Genomic DNA, 24,955 nt, shown 5'->3' with positions numbered 1-24,955 from the left:
ATACTGGCTATACTCCCTGTGTTGTACAACATATCTTTGAGTCTTAATGTCCTCTTCTATGAAAAATAAAGGTCTGAAAATCTGAAGAGTTTCAAGTGAGGTTTAACACAGAGCTCTTTAAAAACAAAAGGTAGAATGAAAATGAAAATACAACATACTAAAATCTGTGGAACACAGCTAAAGCCCTGCTGAGAGGGAAATTCATTAACACCATGTGCCTATATTAGAAAGGAGGAAAAGTCTCAAATCAGTGATCTAAGGTCTCCCCTCAAGAACTTAGAAAAAGAAGAGCAAAATAAACCAAAAGCAAGCAAAGGAAATAAAGATAAGATCAGTAATCAGTTTATTGAAAATACAAAAATAATAGAGAAAAACCAATGAAACAAATAGTTCTTTGAAAAGATCAATGAAACTGACAAACTTCTAGCAAGACTGACAAAGGCAGAAGATGCAAATTACCAATATCAGGAATGAAACAGGGACTGTCACTACAGACTGAAGAAATCAAAAGGATAATAAGATAATATTATGAACAACTCCATACACAGAAATTTGACCACTTGGAAGGAATGGATCACAAAACCACACACCATCACAACTCACCCAATGTGAAATAACGTGAATAGCCAGATAACTAGTAAGGAATTGAAATCTGTAAGTTTAAAAGTCCCTCTCCGTAAACTAATATGTAGACTTAATGTAGTATCTATCAAAATCCCAGCAAAATTCTTTGTAGGTAGACAAGACTATTCTAAAATTTATAATGAAAGGCAAAGAAACTAGAATAGCCAAAAAATTTTTTGAAATATAAGAATAAAGTGAGAAGCATCAGTCGACTCTATTTCAAGACTTATTTATGTAGCTACAGGAATCAAGACTGCATGCTAACAGAGACCCCAGAAAGAGATCCACACAAACACGCTCAACTGATTTTTGATGAAAGTGCAAAAGCAATTCAAGAGAGGACAGATAGCCTTCCCAACAAATGCTGGAGCATCCATAAGCCAAAAATGACCCTTGACCTAAGTCTTGTATCTTATACAAAAATTAACTCAAAATGGGTCATAGGTTTAGATGTAAAACAAACTATAAAACTGTTAGGAAAAAAATTAGAGAAAACCTTTGGTATTTTGAGTTAGGCAATGGATTCTTAGACTTGACACAAAGGTACAATCCGTATGACGAAAAACTGATAAAATGGATGTTATCAAAACTTTTAAAAATGTTTGCTCTGCAAAAGATTCTTTAAGAGGATGAAAAAAACCTACAAAGAATGAGAAAAAACATTTGCAAGGACTGGTGTCTAGAATATATATTTTAAACCACATAGCAAGGACTGGTGTCTAGAATATATATTTTAAAAACATCTAAAATCAGCAGTAAAAAAAAAATCCAATTAGACAATGTGCAAAAGAAATGAAGAGACATTTCAGTGAAGAGAATATACAGATGGCAAACAAGCACATTAGAAAAATGCAAGTTAAAACCCCAATATATCATTACATACCTATCGGAAGGTCTAAATAAAAAAACAGGAACACCAAGCGCTGGGGAGGATGTGGAAAAACTGGTCTTGCATACATTGCTGACGGGAATGAAAAACGGTGCAGAAACTCTGGGAAAGAGTTCGGCAGTTTCTTATGAAACTAAACATGCAACTGTCATGTGAATCCCAGAGAACTGACGACTTACACCTTCCTCATGCTACATTACTAAAGCAGCTTTATTCATAACAGCCCAACACTGGAAACAACCCAGGTGTCCTTCAAAGTGTGGTATATCCACCCCCTGGAATGCTACTCAGCAATTAAAAGGAACAAACTAATGATACTTGCGACACCTGAATGAACCTCCAGAGGACGCTGCTGAGTGAAAAATATCCAATCCCCAAAGGTTACACACTGGGTGATCCCATTATATATCATTCTCGAAATGACAAACTCATAGAAATCACAGACTGCAGTAGTTGCTAGGGGCTAAGGAGGAGGTGGAGTGGAAAGGAATTGGCTGTGGCTACAAAAGGGCAGCGACGGGCCCTGGGGCGAAGGAGAGCCCTGTCCTCACACAGCAGAGTCAGTGTCCTGGGTGTGCTCTTCACTGTGGTTGGCAGCGTGTTACTATTAAGGAAGACTGGGTAAAGGGTGCTGGGGAATTCTGTTACTTCTCACAGTTGCACAAGAATTTACAATTATCTCAAAAAGTTTAATTAAAGGTAAACTTATTGCAAAATAAGCACAGCAACTGACAAGAAATCCACCATCAATTAAATGATTAAACTCTCTCCAGCCCAAGTTTAATTCTGAAGACTGAACTTCACTCTGAACCAAAGAGTTTAAAACACATTTTCCTCACCCACACGTGCACACAAACACCGCAACGGTAACAAGGCAGTCCAGACAGGAAAGCTGAGACCTCCCTAACGACAGGACACAGAGGAAAGAGACCTGGGCTGAATCAGGACAAAAACCCTCCTCCAGGCTCTATCAAACAAACGGGCTGTGTGACTTGGGAACATCACCCAACCTCTCAGGTCCCCACAACCTAAACTTTTAATCTGGGAGACTGCTTAGACCAGCACTTTTCAAACTTTTTGGTCTCAGGCCCCCGAAGAGTTTTTGTTTACAAGGATTACGACCACTGATATTTGTAGTATCAGAAATTAAAACAAAATTTTCAAAAGGCAAGTGGTCCTTCCACAACTTATAGCGTCTGGAAAACTCCACGGCACTCACAAGAGAATGAGAGTGAAAAGGGCAAGGAACAGCTTGGAATGGCCGAGGACACAACTGTGACCATCCCACGGCTTACTCTGAAATGAGATCAGTGCATAAAAGGGACTTGAAAGGTAGAAAACACCGAACAAATCAGCCACATCAGTTCTTTTAACAGAAAAGGGCGCCAAGGCGGGAGGAAAAGGCTCCAATCCCAAGGAGGTCGATACTGGGTAAAATGGGGGGCTTCTGAAGGCCTGGGAGGCCGAGTCAGTGGGCCAGCCCGCCACCGGCCCGCTCTCGCCCGTTCGGGACCGTTACAGAAACCGCCCCCGCTTCAGACTCAACTTCAGGGAAGACGGGAAGCCCCGCGAAGCCTCGGCCGCCGGGAGGGGCCCTGGCAGGAAGGCGGGGGTCCCGGGGAGGGGGGGCGGGGGACTCACCAGGTGCCGCGCCACCTCGGAAGACATGGTACGAGCGGGTCTGGGCGGGCGGAGGGCCAGCGATGCGGCTGCAGCCGGCCGGATGGCGCGTCCGGCGGCTGAGGGGCGCTGGGGGCCGGACGGGACGGGGCAGGGCGGGCGGGAGGGAAAAAGGGAGGAGCGGCGGAGAGGGGTCCGGCGGCCTCAGTGACGTAGAGGGCCGGGCGGGATGGCGCGGGGCGGGGTCCGGTCGGGAAAGGAGGGGAGCTGAGGGGAGGGGTCCCGCGGCCTCAGTGACGTGAGGTCCGGGCGGATGGCGCGGCGGGCAGGGGTCCAAGAGGGAGGGGAGGGGAAATGAGAGGAGGGGTCCAGCGGCCTCAGTGAGCTGGGGGGCGAGGCGGGCTGCGCGTCTCCACCGCGCCCAGATGCCGCGCGCGCGAAGCGGGCCTGTCACAGGAGTGCCCGGACCTTTTAGAGAACGACCAGTTAGTGCCGGGGAGGGAATGGAGCACACTCGGGACGCGAGGAGAAAGACGCGCGGAAAAGCGGACGCTGCTTTTCTGACCGCCGGGGCGGGGCTGGAGCACAGATTGCGGCCGGAGCGGGCGCCGGAAGTGGGCGGGGTCTGGGCGTGTCCCCTGGCAGGAGCGGCCATTGCGGACCGCTCACGGGCCGGAAGTGGGTGGAGCCAGGGCGTGTTCTCCGGGGAGAGCACTGATTGCGGCCTGCGCGGGGACTGAAAGGGGGCGGGGCGGACAGGAGCGGGGCCCGCGGGAGCTGTAAGGCGGCCAGTGCGAAGGCCGGAAGTGGGCGTGTCCGTCCGGCGGGGGCGTGTCCGCGGGCGCGGCCGGGGGGCGGTGGCGGCTAGTCAGGCCGCTGCGGCGCCCGAGGAGCCTGAGGAGGGGCCAGCCGCGTCGGTGCGGAGCCGGCCAGGTGCGCGGCCACGGATGGAGGGTCCAGTGGAGTGCGGGGCCCGGGACCAGGCCGAGCTGGAGCAGCCCGTCGGCGGCGCCCTGGGCGGGACGCCCGAGCAGCGCGCCAGCGGCCGCCTCAGGGAGCCGGGGCACTCGGCGGCAGACCCCGCCGACCCCTCCGACCCCGCGGACGAAGCCCCGAGCGCGCCCCCGGGGAGGCGGCCCCGCGGCGGCCCCGCGGAAGAGGGCGCGCGGCCCGAGGTGCCTGGCGATGCGCCGCGGCCCGGCCGCCCCGCGCCCCGGGAGGCGGCGGGCAGCTCCCCGCAGCTGCGGCGCGGCCCCGGGGGCGCGGACGGCGCGGCGGCAGAGGAGGAGGGCGCGGGCGCGCTGACGCTGGACCCGCTGGAGCACGCGTGGATGCTGTCGGCCGCCGACGGCCGCTGGGACAGCCTAGAGGGGCTGCTGGCCTGCGAGCCCGGCCTGCTGGCCAAGCGCGACTTCATCACCGGCTTCACCTGCCTGCACTGGGCGGCCAAGCACGGCCGGCAGGAGCTGCTGGCCCTGCTGGTGCGCTTCGCGGGCCAGCACCGGCTGCCGGTGAACATCAACGCGCGCACAAGCGGCGGCTACACCGCACTGCACCTGGCGGCCATGCACGGGCACGTGGAGGTGGTGAAGCTGCTGGTCGGGGCCTACGACGCGGACGTGGACGTGCGCGACTACAGCGGCAAAAAGCCTTCGCAGTACCTGAGCCCGAGCACCGCCGAGGAGATCCGGACCCTGGTGGGCGCCCTGGACGAGGACGAAGCCGAGAGCACGGCGGGCAGCGGGGGAGGGCGCTGGAGGCTCTCGAGGGTGCTGCCCTCGACCCTCATCTCCGGCAGGCTCTCGCACGCTCTGGAGGACGGCGGGGACCACCACCACCATCACCATCACCTGGCCGAGGGATTGGCTGCGGGCAAAGCGAAGGAGCCGGGTCGCAAAGCCTCGGGCAGCTCTAGTGGGCGGATGAAACCCAGACTCAACAAAATCCGCTTCCGAACCCAGATCATCCACACCACACCCTCCTTCAGAGACCCGGAGCAGCCCCTGGAGGAGGGGGAGGACGAAGAGGAGGACCGGCCTTTTAAAGGCCACTCATCCTCATTCAAACTGAGACCCAAGTCCAATGTATTCGGGTAAAAATGATTTCTTTTAGAACGTTCTAAGACTTGTTTGTCGTCTTAGGAATAGGGTACTAGGTGTAGACAAGGAAGTGAGACCAGAAAAGACTTAAGCTAAATGCTGCATTCTTACTTCGGGGGGTTGGAAAGGATGGGGAGGAATTCTCCTTAGCAGTATGGCTGCAGTGGATTTCCAAGCGATTCCTCAAACCTTGACCTAGGCCTCTTTTCCCCCTGCCACCCTTCTGCGCTGGAGTCCCTGTTTCTAAGGACTGAAAGTGTATCAAAATCAGGTGCAGAGCTGATGACTGAGGGTCCCTTTGATTGAAACATTGCCGGCTACCATGCAGAGTAAGGAGCATTGCACATTCGTATCTGTTTTTAATAGTGGCGACTCTTCAAGAGCAACAGGAAGTGCAAATTGTAATGAAGCTGGTAGTGTTTGTAAGTGTGAACAAACCGACATATTACCCTGTGTTTTTACTAATTGCATTTGATTTTAAGATGCTACTGAAGGCCAGGTCAGAGTTGAAATGCACAAATACTAATTAGAGAATAATGTGAATACAATTGGAAATCTCTTGGTACCCTACTTGTAAGTAGTGTTCACCTCTTTTCAAAAGCAATTTCAGCTTTGGTCACTGAACTAAAGAAATAGGCAACATTCACTTTTGAGTTAATCTGTTGTGTGGTTTCCTCTTAATTATCTCTAATACCACTGCACTTAGTATTAAGGTACATTATTAATAACTACATAAATTTTTATTTAAAGAAAACACTTTTTAGCAACCTATGGTACTTTTAAGTAAATGTTACCTCTGGTTCTGATTCTTACTAACTTGTTTTGCTTTTCCAAAAGTCTGAATTTGTCTGAGTTTTTATTCTGGGGGTAATTTAACCGTTGGTTCTACTTGGCATGACCCTATTTGACAGTGCTTAGAGTTGAATTGCCTACAGAAACTGTTTCTGGTTTAGATTATTAACAAAAATTGACATAAATGTTAATGAACTGATGCTTCTGTGAAGTAATTATTAAATCAACTTAATATTCTCACATAAGGTACACTTTTTTTTTTTTTTTGCGGAACGCGGGCCTCTCACTGTTGTGGCCTCTCCCGTTGCGGAGCACAGCCTCCGGACGCGCAGGCTCAGCGGCCATGGCTCACGGGCCCAGCCGCTCCGCTGCATGTGGGATCTTCCCGGACTGAGGCACGAACCCGTGTCCCCTGCATCGGCAGGCGGACTCTCAACCACTGCGCCACCAGGGAAGCCCAAGGTACACTTTTTATTTTACTAATGAAATACATTCATAGTCTCAATACTTTGTAGCAATGTTTTGCAAATGTTTAAAATACTCAATCTTTGCAGTTTTCCAGTGTTTCCTTGAATCTATTAGAGACATGGAGTGAAGTTATTGGAAAGCTGGCTAGTAAATCTACCCAGTTAAAAATAGCACTTTATAAAAGGGAAAAGAAAATAGATGGGACTATTTCTATATTTAAATGCTGCTGGTTATTGAATCCCTTCACATATAAGTGAAAAAATATCGGTCATTAAAATTAAAGACTCGTTTAACTGTGGTTCTTAATTATATTTCGTTCAAATATGTTAGGGTGAATGTCTTTATAATTATTGTTCAATTTAGCTCACAGGCATATTACATTCACTTGTAACAAGATTCAAAACGACTTGTGGGAGACTAATTCCAAAACGTCCTTCTCCCTTGGTCTTTTTGGTCTCATAGTTGCTACAATATAAGTATTGCAGCCTATAGTGATGACAGAGTTAACAGATTTCAGAGTGAATGAACCAATACATGAATTGCACAGAACTGCAGTGTTTAGAGAGTTCTTAGATCTTTAATTTCCAAAGTTGTAGAAATTTGTAACAAGTTGGTCACACCTCTCTAGACAGCAATTGATTTTGTATAAAGACTAACGAAAAACATTCACATAAAATATATAAACCATTGTCCATTTGTGTGCCTTTACTTTTGTTTTAGGATTATGGAAGTGGGATATGTACATTTGAGAAGCACTTTTATCCATACATGTGGGTGAAAATCTAATTTTGTATAAATCAAAATTAGGTTCCTTGAAGGTGAAAAGCAGTCATTTGTTCCAGATCATAACCACATTGCCTGTATCTAGTGTGGGATAAGTTGTAACTTCTCACTGAGTCTAAGGTTTCAAGGACGTGTGAAGCCAAAGTGAACCATAAAAACACTGCGGAACCACCTCCAGGTTCCACTGAGCAGTGTTAATCTCTCAAATGTGTATGTTAGTGCCTAATTGCACAGAATCTGTAACTTGCTAGATCTTTAGGGATTGAGTCAATACTTAACTTGCTTTTCACATTAAAGAATTCAACTTTTCAGATAAAATATACTTTAAAATTTCAAAAATCATTCCTGGGGGAACTTTAAGCATTCCTTGTCATGATGTACTTGTGTGCAGTAAGTGCAGCATTTTCAGCTGCTTAACTCTGTTCCTCTTATTTTTTCAATTTCCAAATTGAGATTATAAAAAGCAAGTGATTTGTGTAATTTGATGTTTGTGGAGTTGTGCCTACCATTAATGGAAATATGCACGTCAGTTACTCAGAGGTCGTTGATGTGAAACTGTGGTTAGAAATTCCAGGTGTGTCGGTGTGTTTCTTACAGGTGCACTGGACACTAGTGAATTTGTCACAGCTCTCTTCACTTTTATGGTGTATAAAGTACAGCTAGCTTATAAAACTTGAAAATATGGCACTAGTCTATTCATGCCTGAAATCTTGGAGTCCAGGATGCCTTGTCTCTTACTTTTCAAATAAGTGAAACTTTGGGAGTTTAGAATGTAAAATTTGTAAAGTTTGTTTTGTCAAAATAAAACGTTCACACTAGATTTTTCCTCTGAATTGTCTAAATCGCTATAGTTCTTTATATTTTTACCTGTCTGGGGTTTTACATTTCACACAATGCTTTTTGAAGTTTGCATCTATTTGATCCTTTTTCTATCCCTTAAATCACTGGCCATATATCCTTAATTTACAGATAAGGGAATGAAGGTTGATGCTGTTCAGGGTCACAAAGTCAATGGCAGTAAGATCTCAAGACTTGATGCTTTTCCACAACATTATCTTTTCTGCACTTTGAATTGCCAAATTTTGGCAAAGGTGCTGCAGCTGGGCACCAGTAGTGGAGGAATCAGCTTGGGGAGAGGGTAGTACCTCTACCACTACCTTAAAAAAAAAAATTCAAATGAAAGGACCGACAAGGGATTAATCTCCAAAACATGCAAACAACTCATAGAGCTCAATATCAAAAAAAAAAAAAAAATCAAAAAATAGGTGGAAGATCTAAATAGACATTTCTCCAAAGAAGACATATAGTTGGCCAAAAAGCATATGAAAAGATGCTCAACATCACGAATTATTAGAGAAATGCAAATCAAAACTACAATGAGATATCACCTCACACCAGGAAGAATGGCCATCATCAAAAAATCTACAAACAAGTACATGCTGGAGAGGGTGTGGAGCAAAGGGAGCCCTCTTACACTGTTGGTGGGAAGGTAAATTGGTGCAGCCACTATGGAGAACAGTATGGAGGTTCCTTAAAAAAGTAAAAATAGAATTACCATATGACCCAGCAATCCCACTCCTGGGTGTATATCTGGAGAAAAGTGTAATTTGAAAAGATACACGCACCCCAATGTTCATTGCAGCACTATTTACAATAGCCAGGACATGGAGGCAACCAAAATGTCCATCAACAGAGGAATGGTTAAAGATGTGGTACATATATACAATGGAATATTACTCAGCCATAAAAAAGAATGAAATAGTGCCACTTGCAGCAACATAGATGGACCTAGAGATTGTCGTACTGAGTGAAGTAAGTCAGACAGAGAAAGACAAATATATGATATCCCTTGTATGTGGAATCTAAAAAGAGGGGTACAAATGAACTTATTTACAAAACAGAAATAGAGTCAGAGATGTAGGAAACAAACATGGTTACCAAAGGGGAAAGGAGGGGGATAAATTGGGAGATTGGGATTGACATATACACACTACTATATATAAAATAGATAACTAATAAGAACCTACTGTATAGCACAGGGAACTCTATTCAGTACTCTGTAATGACCTATATGGGAAAAGAATCTAAAAAAGAATGGATGTATATATGAGTGTAACTGATTTACTTTGCTGTAAAGCAGAAACTAACACAACATTGTAAATCAACTATACTCCAATAAAAATTAATTTAAAATAATTTTTAAAACCCATGGCTCAAGCACACACCAGCTACCATAAACCCTCCCTTCCCAGACTGGAGCTTAAGGAAGATGGGAATGCCTTTTTCTATTTCCTTTAATATCTATCAAACATTGGATATTAATGAATTTACTTCCTCATCAAGGTTGCCTTTGATCTTTGTTTTAACCAAGTTCAGCAGGTGGCAGAGGGACTTGTGAATCTTTGCTGTAACTGTCCGCCATTGGTCCCTCTCAGGAAGATCCTGCTATGATTGCTGCTGGGGCTTTTTGTTGTTGCTGTTAATTTAGGACAGCTTATAAAACAAGATAAGTCTAGTTTCCGTTTCTAGAATGACTTCTTTCCTTAGAAGTACTTATCTTAAAAGGATTCATTGAGGAGCCCCCATGAAGATATCTTCAATTTTTCCTAGTGAAAGTATTTTTTGTTTTGCTAAATACATGGTATTATTTAGAGTTTCTTGTAAATTAATCCTAAAAGTACTTGGGAATTTGCTGCAAACCAGTGTTCCTTCAATGATGAGTCAAATAGTTACTATTAGAGGGCTGGAAGGTGACCCTTCCTGAACCTGTTTTTCAAGATATAGCAGCAGAATTGTTTGCAACACTATCAGATTTCTTTTTTCTGAAGTATACTGCTTTCATGTTACCAAACTTTTTTCTCCTCAATCTTCTCTTCAAATGTCAGTTTTGTCTCAGGAAGTGACTTCCCCATTCAGCTAATAAAGTGTCTGCTCTTCCATATTTATCGGGGAATGAATGACAAGTGTCCCCACTGGCACAATGCCTGGCATGTCGAAGGTACACAGTAAGTGTTTTGTTTTAATGGAAAACACTAAGGACATTTTTCATAATGTTGCATCACATGGATAATTTCAACAATATGCATTCATTCCAATTGAATAAAGGTAAGAATTTTTCCTACAATGTGGCTGTACTGCCAGCCAGCCCCTGCATCTGCAGCCCAGCCCAAGGAACAATCTATTCCAATCCTGGAGGTAAAATCGGCTTTATTAGGATTTTACTTTGTAAGCAACTTAAGAGATTTTCAACAGTAAATTTGATTATAAGAAGTTTTACCTTACAAGTTTATTCAAGTACATAATCCCCAGGAGAATCTGCTTTAACTGGCTTTAAATATTCTAAGTATTATCATGCGTACAAATGACTACTTATTCTGTGAAACCATAAAAAGCAAGAGAATAGGGAGATGAAGTTTATTTCAGCTTAGAGAACTTTCTAATAATCATTTTGAATATGCCATGGACTGTCACATAAGGTAGAACACTCAGCCTTTGGAAATATTTGGTCAGGGGTTACATGAGGACCTGAAAAGCTAAAACGGATCATTTTAAAGCACCCCTGTGACTGATGCAGTATTGAGAAACATTGCTCTAGGCCTTCCACTCTGACCAAAGTTTCAGCCCAAATTTGGCTGACTTAGAATGAAGTTTAATAGTAAAGTAGGATCGTAAAAGTTTGTTGTTTTTTTTTAAACCAAACTTTACGCCGCTCTGATCAAAGAACCTGGAAGCGCCTGTTAGAATATTCTTCTGGGTCTCTAAGAAACTTCGAGCTAAATACTCTAGAAAGATAATTGAGAATCCTTGACATTTGTCCAGAAGTTTCCAATATTGATGAATGTGATCTTCAAGTTTTGTCTTCATCCATTCGGCCTGCTGAAACAGAATCCCATAGACTAGGTGGCTCGTAAACAACAGTTACAAGTTGAGTTTGTTTTTCACAGTCATGGAAGCCGGGGGCACAAGATCAAGGCCCCGGCAAATTTGGTGTCCAGTGAGGGCCCGCTTCCTGGTTCACAGATGGCCGGCTGTTCCCTGTGTCCTCCCACTGTCGCGTCAGAGGGTCTCTGGTAAGGGCACTAATCCCGTCATTAGATGAAGCCCTCCAAAAGGCCCCACTTTCTCACACCATCAGCTTGGGGTTTGGGTTTCAGCACGAATTCTGGGGGACACAAACCTTCAGTCCATGACGAGCTTGCATTCACCAGGCAGTTACTTAGTTGCAGTCAGCAGTTCCATGCCCTGCTGCAGGCTGAGTCAGCACCGAGGGGGTTGAAAGCTGGCCAAGGGTGTTCTTTGGCTGTAAACACCGTCAGTTCTCCCAGGAGGCAGGCTGTGTACGCCAGGCAAGGTTTTAAGCACTTTATGAAAAGTAAGCTGTTTAATTCTCCCACCTCCCCCCGCCCCAAATCTAGCATCTACGTTTCGTTGATGAGGAGTCCATGGCAGAAACTGGCTGTTTGCCCAAGTTCACAAAGCGAGTTGGCAGCAGAGCCTGGCCTTGAACTCAGGCAGCTGGGTGCCAGGCCGCACGGGGACCACGAGCTGTGCCACTTCTCTGGGAGCACAGAAGGCAATGCTACCACCCTGTGATGCAGAGAACGCACTGTCCCTGTGGAAGAAGAGACCAGACAAACCGCAGACAAGCACTAATGGGCGAGACAGATTGGACTTGCACATTTAATATTGCTTCTGCACAGGAAAAGAATAGAACTGGACTTTTGGGTGTTTGGTCCTTTCCATCTCACCTAGGGTAAAATTCATCTGTGGTGGGAAAGAACATCTCCTTAGCTCCCAGTGGTGGAGTTGCTAAAATGTGCAGTGTGTGGTTACATTTCTCTCTTTCCTCTCCAACCTCCACCGACTTGTCTGAGCACTTGAGCTCTAGTGGAAGGGCCCATTCTGCATAATCCTGGGATTATAGGTGGACCTGGAGGAGAACCACCAACACGGCAACCACTTTCCTTACCATAAATTTCTAAATTTGTAACCCACTAATTCGGAATTTTGGAATCTCATTTTGGAATAGGCAGACGCTTGCCTTTGCTCTACTACAAAGGGTGATGGTTGAAGATGGTTGAATGTCTTTAAGAACATAATCTTTTTTTTTTTTGAAGTTAATTTTCTCTCTTTTTTTTTAAATAGATTTATTTAATTAATTAATTTAGTTTTTTGGCTGCCTTGGGTCTTTGTTGCTGCATGCTGGCGGCGAGCTGGGGCTACTCTTCCTGGCTGTGCGCGGGCTTCTTATTGCGGTGGCTTCTCATGTTGCAGAGCACAGGCTCTAGAGCGCAGGCTTCAGTAGTTGTGGCTTGAGGGCTCTAGAGCGCAGGCTCTGTAGTTGTGGTGCACGGGCTTAGTTGCTCCACGGCCTGTGGGATCTTACCGGACTAGGGCTCGAACCGGTGCCCCCTGCGCTGGCAGGCGGATTCTTTTTTTTTTTTTCTTCTTTTTTTTCAGGCGGATTCTTAACCACTGCGCCACCAGGGAAGTCCCAAGGACAGAATCTTTAAGGATATTTGCTCATTGCTTGCAAACTACTCTTAAAAAATGTTACTCGCTACAGCTTTGATACCCAGTTAACTATGCATGAACTTCAAATGAATAAAAATGCCTTGCTTTAATTTATTTACTATTTTTATATTTTAAAAAGTGTATGCTCATGGACAGTTAGAAGAAGAAAGGGCGGAAAGTAAAGACTACTCATTTCTCTGCCATTTGCATCTCCGTGTAACTCCAGCTAACGGTTCCTTCTATACTTTTGGGTATTGGACTTTTCTTTAATTCAGGCTGGCCTCTCTCCTTGATTTAAAATGATTTACCCAGTTTCTGCTGGGTTATATGGAATGCAGACATTGAAGAAGTGAGAAAAAGCTGGTATTGAGCTTCCCGCCCCGGGGCGCCCTTGCAGCGGGAGGCGTGCGCACGCCCGCCCCAGGGCTTCTGCCACCGCCGCCCGCGCCGGCTTCCGGTCTCCTGTCTCACTTCCAGCCCTTTGCTGCCCACAGCAGGCCCTCTCCAGGCCCGGCACCCTTCTCCGAGATGCGCAGGCAGCGGGGTCGCTTCCTGCCGCTGCCCATTCCCTGCCTCCGTCCCCAACCCTGACCAGTTGACAGTTTGCCGCTGCGCGCCCCCGGCTCCCGGGGCCCTGGTTTTCTGGCCCCTGTCTGTTCCCAAGAGCAGGTGTCTTCGTCTCGCCCAGCCACCCTGAACGTACTTCCTCTCAGGAGCTGTTTAAAGACTGAGGAATGAACGGCTCTTCTGGCCGCCTGGCCCTCCCGCCATCTATACTTTGCCCACAGCTTTCGGATCTCCAAGAAGGGGATGCATCTGGAGCTGCTTTTCCTCAGACCTGTGCTGAGTGGCGCTGGTGGAGAGCTGCTAGGAGGTGAGTCTGGGGTCTGTGTGAGGCCATGTTGTCCGTTTAAAAGCCATCCCACCCTGGTTATCTTCCCCAAGGCCTTGCCCAATGCCTGTTCCTGGCAAAGTTCCTTCCAGGAGAGGTAACACGTTAAACCTTAATCGCCACTAGAAAACCGTGCATTCCTTGATCAAAAAGCTGGAAAACCACCTTCAAACAAATTTAGCGTCCTGAAAAAACTCCACAGCAAGATTGGTAAGGTTGGGGTGGGGAGAGGAAAGAAGGGAGAGAGGACCCAGGAGAGCCTGCGGTGGGGAGCACCGGATGGCCATCTTCTCCTGCGTCATCTTTGTGCCCGTTTAAGTCTACAGAAATATGATGGTCGCCTTTCTGTGCACCATCAGGGCTCGGCGTCACCTGTCAGTCTGCAGGCTCCAGGAGGGAGGCTCTGCATCCCCTGCTCTGGCGGCTGTTTGCATCAAAGTGTTCAAAGGAGACCATGGGGGCCTGGATGTGGTCTGAGGCTAAGATGAAAACAATGCCATGGTTCAGCCCATCATACAAAACTGTTTTGCGGGAACCTCCCCTATGTTCCTGGAGGTCAGCTCCGCCTTCCTCCCTGGCGGGGATAATAGACTCTGCACCGGGTGACCCTTCTGCTTGCGGCGGGTTCCATGCACTTCCTGCCGACTCTTGCTTGAACACAGGTATCTGTTTATTCAGGTGTGGGCTGTGTTGCAATTAAGCCCTTAACTAACTGCGGAGCAAGTGAACAGAATAAAGGAGTATTTAAGCGAAATGTTGCTGGGGGCGAGGGGGACTTTAAACCACCACCATGTGTCTTTCATTCAAGGCTAATTCTGCCACTAGTGCAGGATATTGAAGAGGGAATTCCTAACACCAGTGGAAAGTCGGGCAGGCTAGACCTTGAGGTCATTTTAATTAGAAACTCGTGTGATATGGTTGCTTGTTCTCCTGCCCCAGAAACCTAGCTGAAGGTCACGCTACGTGTTCGCTAACCCCAGGGCCTATGTTGAAGCAGACATTTGTCAGCCAAGTTTAAGTTTGCTAAATAGAAATGAATTGCACTTGTCACATCTTATAATTCAGATTTTTCATCAATTCATGTTGATCTCACCCTCAATTAGTATTGCTTTTAGTATTTTAAAATACTTACTTAGATATAATTGACTCATGAAAAACCTAGATTACTTTCTCCTTGAAAGTGACCACTATTTCTTTACAACTGGAAAATTGATCTGCCATTTACTTGCCATTTAAACCTAGGCAGCTATGTATTTTGAGTTTCAGTAGTTCATCTATAAATTGGAGGTGATAAATGCTGTATGTACAGCGCATCACACTTAGTGCTTTTGAGATTCAAATGATATATCGTGAGGATGGTTTAAAATACTAAATAAAGTACTGAGCACATAACAAGTGGAATTAAAGCAGGAGTTCTTTTTCCCTCTTTTTTCACCAAATCAGGCTGTTTTCTTCCTCTTCTAAAATCATAAAAAGGCATAGGGTAATGTATACCACATTTAATCTGATCTTTACCTCTGGGGAAAAGGAGAACGAAGTGGAGAAACTTAACTGTATCTATGGAGTTTTGTTTCTTTAAAAAAATCTGAATCAAACATAGCAAGATGTTTAAATATGATAAAGCTGGGTAATGGGTAGACATTTACTATATTTTTCTATATGTTTGGAATATTGCACAAGGGAAAAAAGAACAAGACAGGCATTCTTTGGTCTTCTGTGTCACGGCACTTCCGTTCTCCCTCACTGTGCTGCTTCTCTGAACTCATTCACGATAAAAATCTAAGTGATAAAGCATGACTGTCCCTGAGACGTGGCGAGATTGCACGGAAGAGGCCACGGCAGGAGCACCAGGGAGCAGAAGGGGAGTGGGCTGGTCTGCAGGCAGTCACACAACTCCATTGCAGGCCCGTCCAAGCCTCACGTCTCTCCCACTCACAGCTACGCCTGTCAGACCCACAAATCTGGGAATTTTACTTAGACTGGCTTCCAAACTGCTGCTCTCAGGTTAGAGAGATCAAAGTGAGGTGTGGGCTACAGTGCTGTGTCACCCACAGGCAGGCTGGCCGTGGGGTTCCTCCGGGAGCAGAGTCTTGGTGTGGTCCTTAGCCTTGGGATGCTAGAGCCGTGTGGAGGCACCCATCCCTGGTGTGGACGCAGCTGGGGCAGTGTGGGCCTGGATCCACAGCTGAGGCAAAAACCCAGACTTCTGTATGGAAGTGAAGAAAATGCATACGGAAAGCACTCAATTCTATGTATACACTGATGACTTTTCAATAAACTCATCACAGCAGCTGTGTAACGGGTCACCCAGAATGAGACACAAGGCGATACCAGCCCTAGAAAACCCTCTCATGCCCCTTCCAGTCCCTGCCCTCCTTACAAGGGCGACCCTCTCCTGGCCCGTGACTCTGATGGCAAAGATTCATTTTGACTGTTTTGTACTCCTTGTGTCTGACTTTTTTGCTCAACAGTATTTGTAAGATTCGTCCATGTTCTCGCTTATGGTGGTAATTGTTTACTCTACTTGCTGTGTAGTTGCATGACTGTAACAGTTTCTCTCTTCTCCTGTTGATATCGATGCGCGCTTTTGTTTGGGGCCTCGTGAGCTGTGCTGCTGTTCGCGGGCGGCTGTGTGATGTGAAGTGCTGGTCCTGGTGCAGCGGCGGCGGGGCCTGACTTCCTGCTTCTCCGTCTTCCGGGTGGTGAAGATGGGGCGGGCGGCCCCATGGCCCTCTGTTTGGTGGTTTTCTGGGAGGGTCCTCAAAGCACGGCCTGCGGTTGCCCCCTAACACTCACGAGGCCCGGGGGACGGCAGGGGTCCCGTCTCCTGGTTTCTGTCACAGGCAGCTAATCACTAACCATTAAAGAAGGGTGTTTCCTATTTTCCCGAATGTGGCCACATCAGTTTACACGTGTACGCTTCCCTCACTTATGTCCACATTCGTATTCTAATAATTTCTGCTAAACTCATCCTTTTCTCCCCAAAGCTGTCTGCGTTTTTTTTAATGTGCTAATTATTTTGTTTTAAATTACATGGAATAGATTTTCTTTTTTTTCCTTATTGAAGTATAGTCGATTTACAATGTTGTGCTGATAGCTGCCGTACAGCAAAGTCTGTCTGCTTGCTTTATACCTTTTTCTGTTTCACACGTTTCACCAACATGACGACATGCTACCTTTGCACAGCGGTACAGCTCAGGTGGTACATTCAGTCTACTTTTAAACAGTATATATTTTTAAACCGTAAAAAATTTAAGTGAGATCATTATTCCTTTCCCTTTAGAGGAATCTCATGTTCTTGGCAAGCAAGTTGGCAATTATGTGTCCTACTAAATATAAATCCTACTGAGTAGCCACTAGCAAATACAAACATTACTTGCCCTAAAGTAGTTTTTGAAAAATAAATTATATTGATTTTTATTTTACTGGGCCTTATTTCCACAAGCTTGAAAAATGATAAATCTCTACCTTAATATAAAAATTAGCTTTATAAATATTTACTAAATATTTTAAAATCTCAATCCCACTTGGTACCAATTTGAGTGTTAAGTATGAAAATATTTGTATAAGTGTGCATGTGTATATATATATTTGCTGATATTTATTCATTAAAAGTCACTCTGATCTCATACAAGGAGAGCAGCAGTGTGCTTCCCCCATTGAGGAAACAGTGATCCAGGTCCCAGGCTCTGCCCTGAAGAGACCCAGTCAGAAGTGACACAGAACATGCCCCCAAATAGCTGCAGTGCAGGAACGAATAAGAAACGCATCTGTGTGGCTTATACAGACAAGGTGATGCTGAGGGTTAGAATGTTGGCTGAAGAAATTACACAACCTAAAAGTTGAGAGTTCTGTTTTATTCGGCAGATATTCTTAGGACCTCAGACCTGGGAGGCAGCATCTCAAGTAACCCTGAGAGAACTGCTCCAGGGAGGGGAGGGGAGAGCCAGGTTATATAAAAGTTCTGCAACAAAGGGCAGGTAGCCTGAACGTGAAAAGATTATTGTTAACTAAAGAAAACCAGATATCTCAATGAATTTAGAGCTTTTCTCTGTATGGGAAGTTGCAAGAGTCTGGGCTCACTGAAAGCATTCCTTTGATATGCACCTCAGCTATTGGGGGCCAGTATCCTGTGTTTTCACATCCCGAGTTTCCTCAAGGCTCACCAGAGTGGCTGCAGTCTGATGGCTGCTAGATGGCAGGTGTTCTTTGTTTCCTTCCTGAGTCCCCTCAGGGCTCACCAACTCGTGGTTGGAGGGGTGCAATTGCTGATGACTGTGACATCCTTTCTTTACTGATATGGCGGGCGATATTTTATTTCTCAAGGAGATGAGATCATTTCCATCTGGAGGATCAGGGAAGACTTGTGGGGTAACAGCTAAAGATGTATAAGGATGGAAAGTTTCCAAGATTAAACACTTGAAATAAATATTTTGAAAATACCCTGAGAGCACTGGTTCTCTGAAGGTTGTGTGAACTGTTGACTCGTGGTCATCATCGGATTGCAGTACCATCTCTTCCAGTTCTTGCTGTCCACATATGATGTTAATGCAAGTTCATGTACACTGATGTACACTGAGGCCAGACAAACTGAAACGTCAGAGTTCGGAGCAGAGAAAGGTTTATTGCAAGGCCATACAAGGAGACAGGTGGCTCTTGCCCTGAAAAGCCTCGAGCTCCCTGAAGGGTTTCAGCAAAGCCTTTTTAAAAGGCCAGGCCGCCCTGACCGTGGGGCCCACGCTGACCCCTGTGGCTGGAACTAGGTGTGGGCAGCAGCCAGGTGGGAGGAAACAGGTGTCACGTTATCTCTTCAATACGTGCTGTCCAAGGTGCAGTACACAGGTACCATTTTGGGTTTCTTTCCATTCCAGTTCCTTTCGGCTTCAAAATCTTAATAAGTTGCCATAAACTTACTGTCGTTCCTTTTTATTGTGCTAATGCTCTGTGGAAACCGGTTTGGGAGAACTGCGTCGGGGCGGGTCCTGGCAGCAGTCAGAAGGCACATTCAGCTAAAATTTCGGGAAAGACTTTCAAATGAAGTAATGATTTTTAAAAGAATAGACAGGAGGAAGGGAACCAGCAGGGAAGGCTGAGGCTCCCAGGGAAGCTGCCCCCCGCCCCGGGCCTGCCCCCCAGAAGGACATGTCACTGCTGTCCAGCCCTCGTCTACCTCCTGCAGCGATTCTCAGGGGTGGGTGGCGGTGAAGACAAGGCTAAAAAGGAAACTTGGCTAGAGAATGAATCTGGGGGCAAACGGATGATACCTAACAGCACAGAAAATGGGTGTTGGACTCAGCCTAAGAGACAGCTAGCTTCCTAGACTCCCACCGACTGGCTGGTTTTCAGAGTCAGCGGACATGTGCTTCTCCTATGGCCGGGAGTTGATTCTATTTAATTCCCTTAAAAACCTAGTTTGTGCAGCAGCTGATACCGTATGGACGCCATTGTAGAAAATGGATTAACTGGTGGTTTTGGTTGCAGTTTGTCACTTTTTCTGGGAAGCTTTTGATGCGCTGGTTACATTATATGTTGCGTGTTCCCTGTTGCGTTTCCCCTGTGATGCTGTGATTTAGTTTTTCTACTTGCCTATTTTCCTACTACATGGGAAGCTTTTTCAGGGCGTGGATTTTCTCATGTTCCTTTCTCAATAGTCAGCACAAAAATGTGAACAAGTAACAAGAGACTGTAAGTTGAATAAGATTACTTGAAAAAGAATTAAAATGTTCATAAATAAAATGTATAATAATTGACATTTAAACAAAAAATAAACTTAAGGGACAGCCTTACACCAGGAGAGAAAAACAATCAACTGGAAGACACATTTGAAGAATTTTTCTAGAATATAGCTCAGAGAGACAGATTTTATTCTAGTGTAAAAAAGAAGTTAAGACACAGAAAGGAAAGGATGACATCAAAGATACATGCATTTAGGATTTCAGTAGGAGAGAATAGAGAGAAAGAAGAAGCAATATTTAAAGAAATAATGGCTGGGAATTTTCCCCAGCTGATGGAAAAACACCAGTCATTGACCAGGAAGTCCAACAAACCACAAAAACCCAGGCCTAGAGACACGCTTAAACTGACGAACATGAAACAAAGAGAAGACATTAAAACAAACCAGAGAGAAAAGACAGATCATCTCTGGAAAATGGATAGCTAGGCTAAGAGCTGATGTCTTGATAGCACAGTAAGCCCCAGAAGGTGGGGGGTGATGGCTATAATATTAGTTATTTGCAAATAATATAAAGTCACAACAACAAATGAGTATCCATGAAGAAATAAAAAACTGGTGTCCATGAAAAATTAATCAGTCGATCTAGGAAAGAAATGGAAGATTTTATTTATTTTATAATCTGGGAAGAACATCTCAGAAAGCTCTGAGAATTCTTCCACCCGTTAGAAGTCAAGGTACAGTCAAGTTTTTTGAGAAAGTGGGCTGTACATCAAATGACATTATTTATTTATTTATTTATTTATTTTTATTTTATTTCACTTGGCTGACCCGTGCGGCTTGCAGGATCTTCCCGACCAGGAATCGAACCCAGGCGCCTGCAGTGAAAATGTGGAGTCCTAACCACTGGATCTCCAGGGAGTTCCCTTCCAGTGACATATCATTGACAGTTTACATAATCCAGGTCTAAGCACAGTCCTGGTGGGCCACGTGAGCGCTTACAAGATCAAGAAGGAGCGTTGTCTTTTAAGGAGTTGTCTTGCTGAGCTGGGAGAATGTTACTCTTTATGGTTGAGCAGGTATTTCTGCTGATGGGGAGCTTTGGTGGATGCCTAATGCAGATACACAATGCTCAGTAAGGGGAGAGAGGAGGCCAAAGGGCAGAGAAGAATTTTTTATGTTTAAATTTTTCTTGTCTTGCCATAAAATATGAATTTTATTTCACACTGGTAAACAGTCATAATCATCTCTTTCTCGTTAAATATTGCACTGCTGATACATTTACTTATTTTGTCATGTGCCAGTGCCCACTTGCACATGGGCTATGGCAAGAGCCTAAATGTTATTACCAGTTTATGGAGAATCCTGAAACTGATGATGTTTTATCCTAAGTTTCTCTGAAATTGCAAAAAGAACAGTTTTTGACTGTTTGTGATCTAGTTCTTTAGTCCACTTTACACAACTTCAGTGTTTAGCAGAAGCGAGATAACTATTTGGCATATCGTATTTTAAAGATTTTTTTTTTGATGTGGGCCATTTTTAAAGTCTTTATTGAATTTATTACAGTACTGCTTCTGTTTTATGCCTTGATCTCTTGGTCCCGAGGCATGTGGGATTCCAGCTCCCAGACCAGGGATCGAACCCTCATCCCCTGCACTGGAAGGCAAAGTCTCAACCACTGGACCACCAGGGAAGTCCCTCAAATTTTTAATCGTTTATTTTTCAGTGATCTGACCCTGTCAAGTGGTGGGTGAGGACGTTTTAGCCACTGCTCACCAGTGGAGCCACACAGCACATCCTGGGAGGCAGCTGCACCTGGACTGGACTTTCTGACCCTGTCTGAGCTGAGGAAGAAACGGAGATGGGGGGAGACAGTGGAAACCAAAAGGAAAGATGGGCGGTTCTCATTCCCATGGTGGGTGCCAACTGGAGGTCATGCCCTTCACTGCTGCTAAGTCATAAACGTGGATGAGACCCAGTCTCTACTCTCCCTACGACTGGAAATTGATGCGTAATCAAAGAATCGTACTACAGTTATTATGAATCCGATGATAGTTTAGAATTCTTATGGTTTCTTATTTCACTGAGAAGGGCATACCAAGATACAGTTTTCCTGTTAACAATGATTATACGTCAGCTCCTGATACGTTGCACTAGAAAAACATGGCTTCTATGAAATCTCTGCCAAAGGTGCATGACCTGAACGGAGTCATTAGGAAACAGCCGACCAACCCAAATGGAGGGACTTTCTACAGTGTACTGAAATGTAGTCTTCAAAACTGTGAAGCCTGTGGAAGACAAAGACTGAGAGCTGTTCCAGATTAAAGGAGACTCAAGAAATACGACAGCAAGTGCAGCACAGCAGCCAGGCTTTTCTTTTGCTAAAAGGACGTTATTGATGCCGAAAGCTCAGTTTCAGCGTGCACCGGTGCTGAATCAAATCTCGGAGAGAGTTTTGGGTGAAATAGAAAAGGAGAGCTTTATTACTTTGCCAGGCAAAGGGGGACACAGCGGGCTCCTGCCTTGAAAAACGATGTGTCCCCCTCCTTGGAGAAGATAGTGAGAAGTTTTATAGTAATTGTTCAAAGAGGGCACTGCTCGTGGACACTCTTCTGATTGGCTGGTGGTGAGGTAATCGGGAGTCTGCATCATCAACCTTCTGGTTCCAACTGGTCTGGGGTCTACATGCTTGTGGGCAGCAGACAGTTAACTTCTCCCACCTGGAGGGGGTTTCAGTATCTGCAAAATAGTTCAAAGATATTGTTGTGTCTATCTGTTGATGGGGAAACAGGACCCTGCCCCAAGGCTGCTCTTGACTGTTTCTCCCTGGTCTCACATCCCTTCCCTCCCCTAATTAACAACTGCTTGAATCTGCCCATTGGAACTCAGGGAAGGTCACGGGGGCTGGAAGAAGTCTGTTTCCTGTGATCAAAGAAATGGGGGGGGGGGCCTTCCCTGGTGGCGCAGTGGTTAAGAATCTGCCTGCCAATGCAGGGGACACGGGTTCGAGTCCTGGTCCGGGAAGATCCAACATGCCATGGAGCAACTAAGCCCATGCACCACAACTACTGAGCCTATGCTCTAGAGCCCTCGAGCCACAACTACTGAGCCCACATGCCGCAACTATGAAGCCCACGTGCCTAGAACCCATGCTCCGCAACAAGAAGCCACCGCAATGAGAGGCCCCCGCTCACCACAACTAGAGAAAGCCCGCGTGCAGCGATGAAGACCCAACACAGCCAAAAAAAAAAAAAAAAAAAACTATTTAAAAAAAAGAAAAGAAAAGAAATGGGGGACACAGAAAGGCTTTGTGCCCAGGAGCCCCACAGGGCCCTGCTCAGGATCATTGTTAAGCTAAATTGGCCAAATCTGAATAAGGCTTGTAGATTATAATGGGATTGTGTGATGATAATTTCCGGGTTTGGTCTTGGTTCTGTGGTTACGTAAGAGACTGCCCTTGCTTCTGGGAAATACACACTATCCGCACTTAAGGACATCACGTCTGCAGCTACGCTCACATGGTTCAGGGAAAGAAGCAAGAGACCGAAGGTCAGGGCAGGTGTGGCAAAATGTTAACGTGAAGAATCAGGACAAAAGATGCATGGAGATTCTTTGTGCTCTTATTGCAACTTACAGTTTTTTAAAAAAGGTAACAGAATAAAACTATTATTCAACTATTATTCAAAGTAAGATAAAGCATTTCAGGTATTGGTAGCACTCACTAGAAGCAGGTTAAGTCCATTTAAAGGGGAAGACATTGGGTTGCTCTCTGAAAACATGAGATTTAATAGTCCCTGGAACTTCCTTTTTTATGTCCCATAAATGCAAACTCAAGTTCCAAATTCCCCACCAGGTGTGCAAGTCATGTGTTTGGACTGAGTGTTTTGTTATTGTTTTTCCTGAACCTGCTTTTGAAGGCACCTCTAGAGTGGGACTAAGCCACCTGCCAAAGGTAGCAGTGACAGGGCTGGGCCTTCTGTGCAACCTCTTCCGTTGACTCGTTTAAAAATCAGTCCAGTTAGACTTAGCTTTCACAAATGTGTTAATCAAATCAATTCCTGAGTCCCCATGTACTGTATAGTAGGTTTGCACAGTAATAAAAAAATGTTTTAATGGAATCTCAGCAACGGGGTTTCCTTTGTTTAATTCTCATTTAGATTCTTTTTAAAATTTTTTACTTTCTTTTTTAATTGAAATATATTTGACATATAACATAAATTTAAGGTGTACAACATGTTACTTTGATACATTTATACATTGTAGCGATAATTAGCACCTCTATCACATTGCATAATTATCTTTTCTTTTTAGTAGTAGTATTTCAGGATCCCTTTCCCCAAAGCAGGTAAACTCCAGCCAGGGTGGAGCTGATGACTCGCTGTGGTCCACAGCAGGGCTTTTTAGGAGTAGTTGAACTTAAGAATCATTTAGTTCTTGGCAAGACTGATGGTTATAATACACTATTGCTGTCTGTTAGATTCCTTTAGTGGCTCATTTATGAGGGCATGGTCTCAGCTACTAGGACTGGTTCTCCTAAAAAGCACTAAACTGTTAAAAACTACTAAAACTGTTAAGAAACAGTTCAAATGCCTAGGGTGTTGCATTGTTGAGATGATGTTCTTGTAAGACTCCCTGTTTCTTCTGCCAACCCTCTGCGATGGTGTTTCTTGCTGTAAATAGAGGCTGGAGACTTTTTCCCACCTCCAGTGGTGCCCCGGTCATGTTCCAAACAGAGCCTGGGCCCAGAAGATGACGCTGCTGGCCAAACCCCTTTCCAGCAGACACGGAGCAATCTAGCACAGCGCCCCTGGGTTTTCTCTCCAATATTCTTGGGAAGAGGAGCTTATTGCCCAGTGCCTAGGATGCTCCTGTCGTCACATCGACCGTTCATGTCAAAGTAGTTCCATCTGCAGCACCTCCCCTTGTAGGGACTCACTCAGACTTTTCAAGTGCACTTGTTCTCTACCTTCTGAATTCAAAGAGTATTTGTACTCAGTGATGGATTTAAGCATTAGGCCAAATCTGCTCGAAGAAAAAACCAGACATTTCTCCAGAGTTTTCTGCAGCCTTCAGTGAAACAGTGATCTTACTTCGGAAACTCTGTGAGGGAATCAGTTGTAATCTAGAGGCTCTGACCTGCCTTTTACAAAAGGTCATTTAGGGCTTCCCTGGTGGCGCAATGGTTGAGAGTCTGCCTGCCAGTGCAGGGGACACGGGTTCGTGCCCCGGCCCGGGAAGATCCCACATGCCGCGGAGCGGCTGGGTCCGTGAGCCATGGCCGCTGAGCCTGCGCGTCCGGAGCCTGTGCTCCGCAACGGGAGAGGCCACAGCAGTGAGGGGCCTGCGTACCGCAAAAAAAAAAAAAAAAAAAAAAAGGTCATTTATATTTTCTAACAACGCAAGGTTAAGAGGGAGAGAACCCAGGGAACTCGCTGCTCTTTGTTGTTGTTATTGGGTGGGTGTGTGTGCCAAATCCAGCCTGATGGCTGAGCCTTTTTTTAAAAAATATAAATTTATTTACTTATGTATTTTTGGCTGTGTTGGGTCTTTGTTGCTGCGCTCGGGCTTTTCTCTAGTTGCGGCGAGCAGGGGCTACTCTTTGT

The 24,955-nt window shown here is 45.3% G+C and overlaps 2 protein-coding genes across 12 annotated transcripts in view; one reads left to right on the top strand and one right to left on the bottom strand.

The window, feature by feature from the left end:
- Nucleotides 1-3,728, bottom strand: part of SEPTIN10 (septin 10) — a 52,621-nt gene extending 48,893 nt beyond the window's left edge. For 2 of the 4 annotated variants that reach the window (XM_022599043.3, XM_089922508.1), the window contains exon 1: nucleotides 3,155-3,727. In XM_022599043.3, the coding sequence (XP_022454751.2) occupies nucleotides 3,155-3,181 (27 nt within the window). In that variant the 5' untranslated portion in view covers nucleotides 3,182-3,727. Of the gene's footprint in view, nucleotides 1-1,507; nucleotides 2,050-3,154 lie in introns of those variants that run through there. The other 2 variants (XM_089922510.1, XM_089922509.1) reach the window with 2 other exon arrangements.
- A 279-nt stretch (nucleotides 3,729-4,007) lies between these two features.
- Nucleotides 4,008-24,688, top strand: SOWAHC (sosondowah ankyrin repeat domain family member C). 8 transcript variants are annotated; one of them, XR_016395320.1, is made up of 3 exons: nucleotides 4,010-5,225; nucleotides 6,271-6,486; nucleotides 20,199-24,688. XR_016395320.1 is itself a non-coding variant. In XM_089922511.1 (2 exons), exons 1-2 carry the CDS (start codon nucleotides 4,081-4,083, stop codon nucleotides 6,416-6,418), a joined length of 1,293 nt encoding a protein of 430 aa, XP_089778637.1. In that variant the 5' UTR covers nucleotides 4,010-4,080; the 3' UTR covers nucleotides 6,419-12,899. The 8 variants fall into 8 exon arrangements, 2 of the variants coding, with proteins under 2 accessions (XP_022454752.1, XP_089778637.1); XR_016395319.1 differs by lacking the exon at nucleotides 20,199-24,688 and adding an exon at nucleotides 11,220-12,899; XR_016395318.1 differs by lacking the exon at nucleotides 20,199-24,688 and adding an exon at nucleotides 7,213-12,899.
- The last annotated feature ends 267 nt before the right edge of the window (nucleotides 24,689-24,955 follow it).

The sequence above is a fragment of the Delphinapterus leucas genome, chromosome 13, assembly GCF_059928025.1.
Source record: "Delphinapterus leucas isolate spDelLeu-1000000601 "Yukka" chromosome 13, BTC_Dleu_Yukka2, whole genome shotgun sequence".
NCBI classification, from domain to species: domain Eukaryota; kingdom Metazoa; phylum Chordata; class Mammalia; order Artiodactyla; family Monodontidae; genus Delphinapterus; species Delphinapterus leucas.
This window is presented reverse-complemented; position numbering and strand designations above follow the sequence as displayed.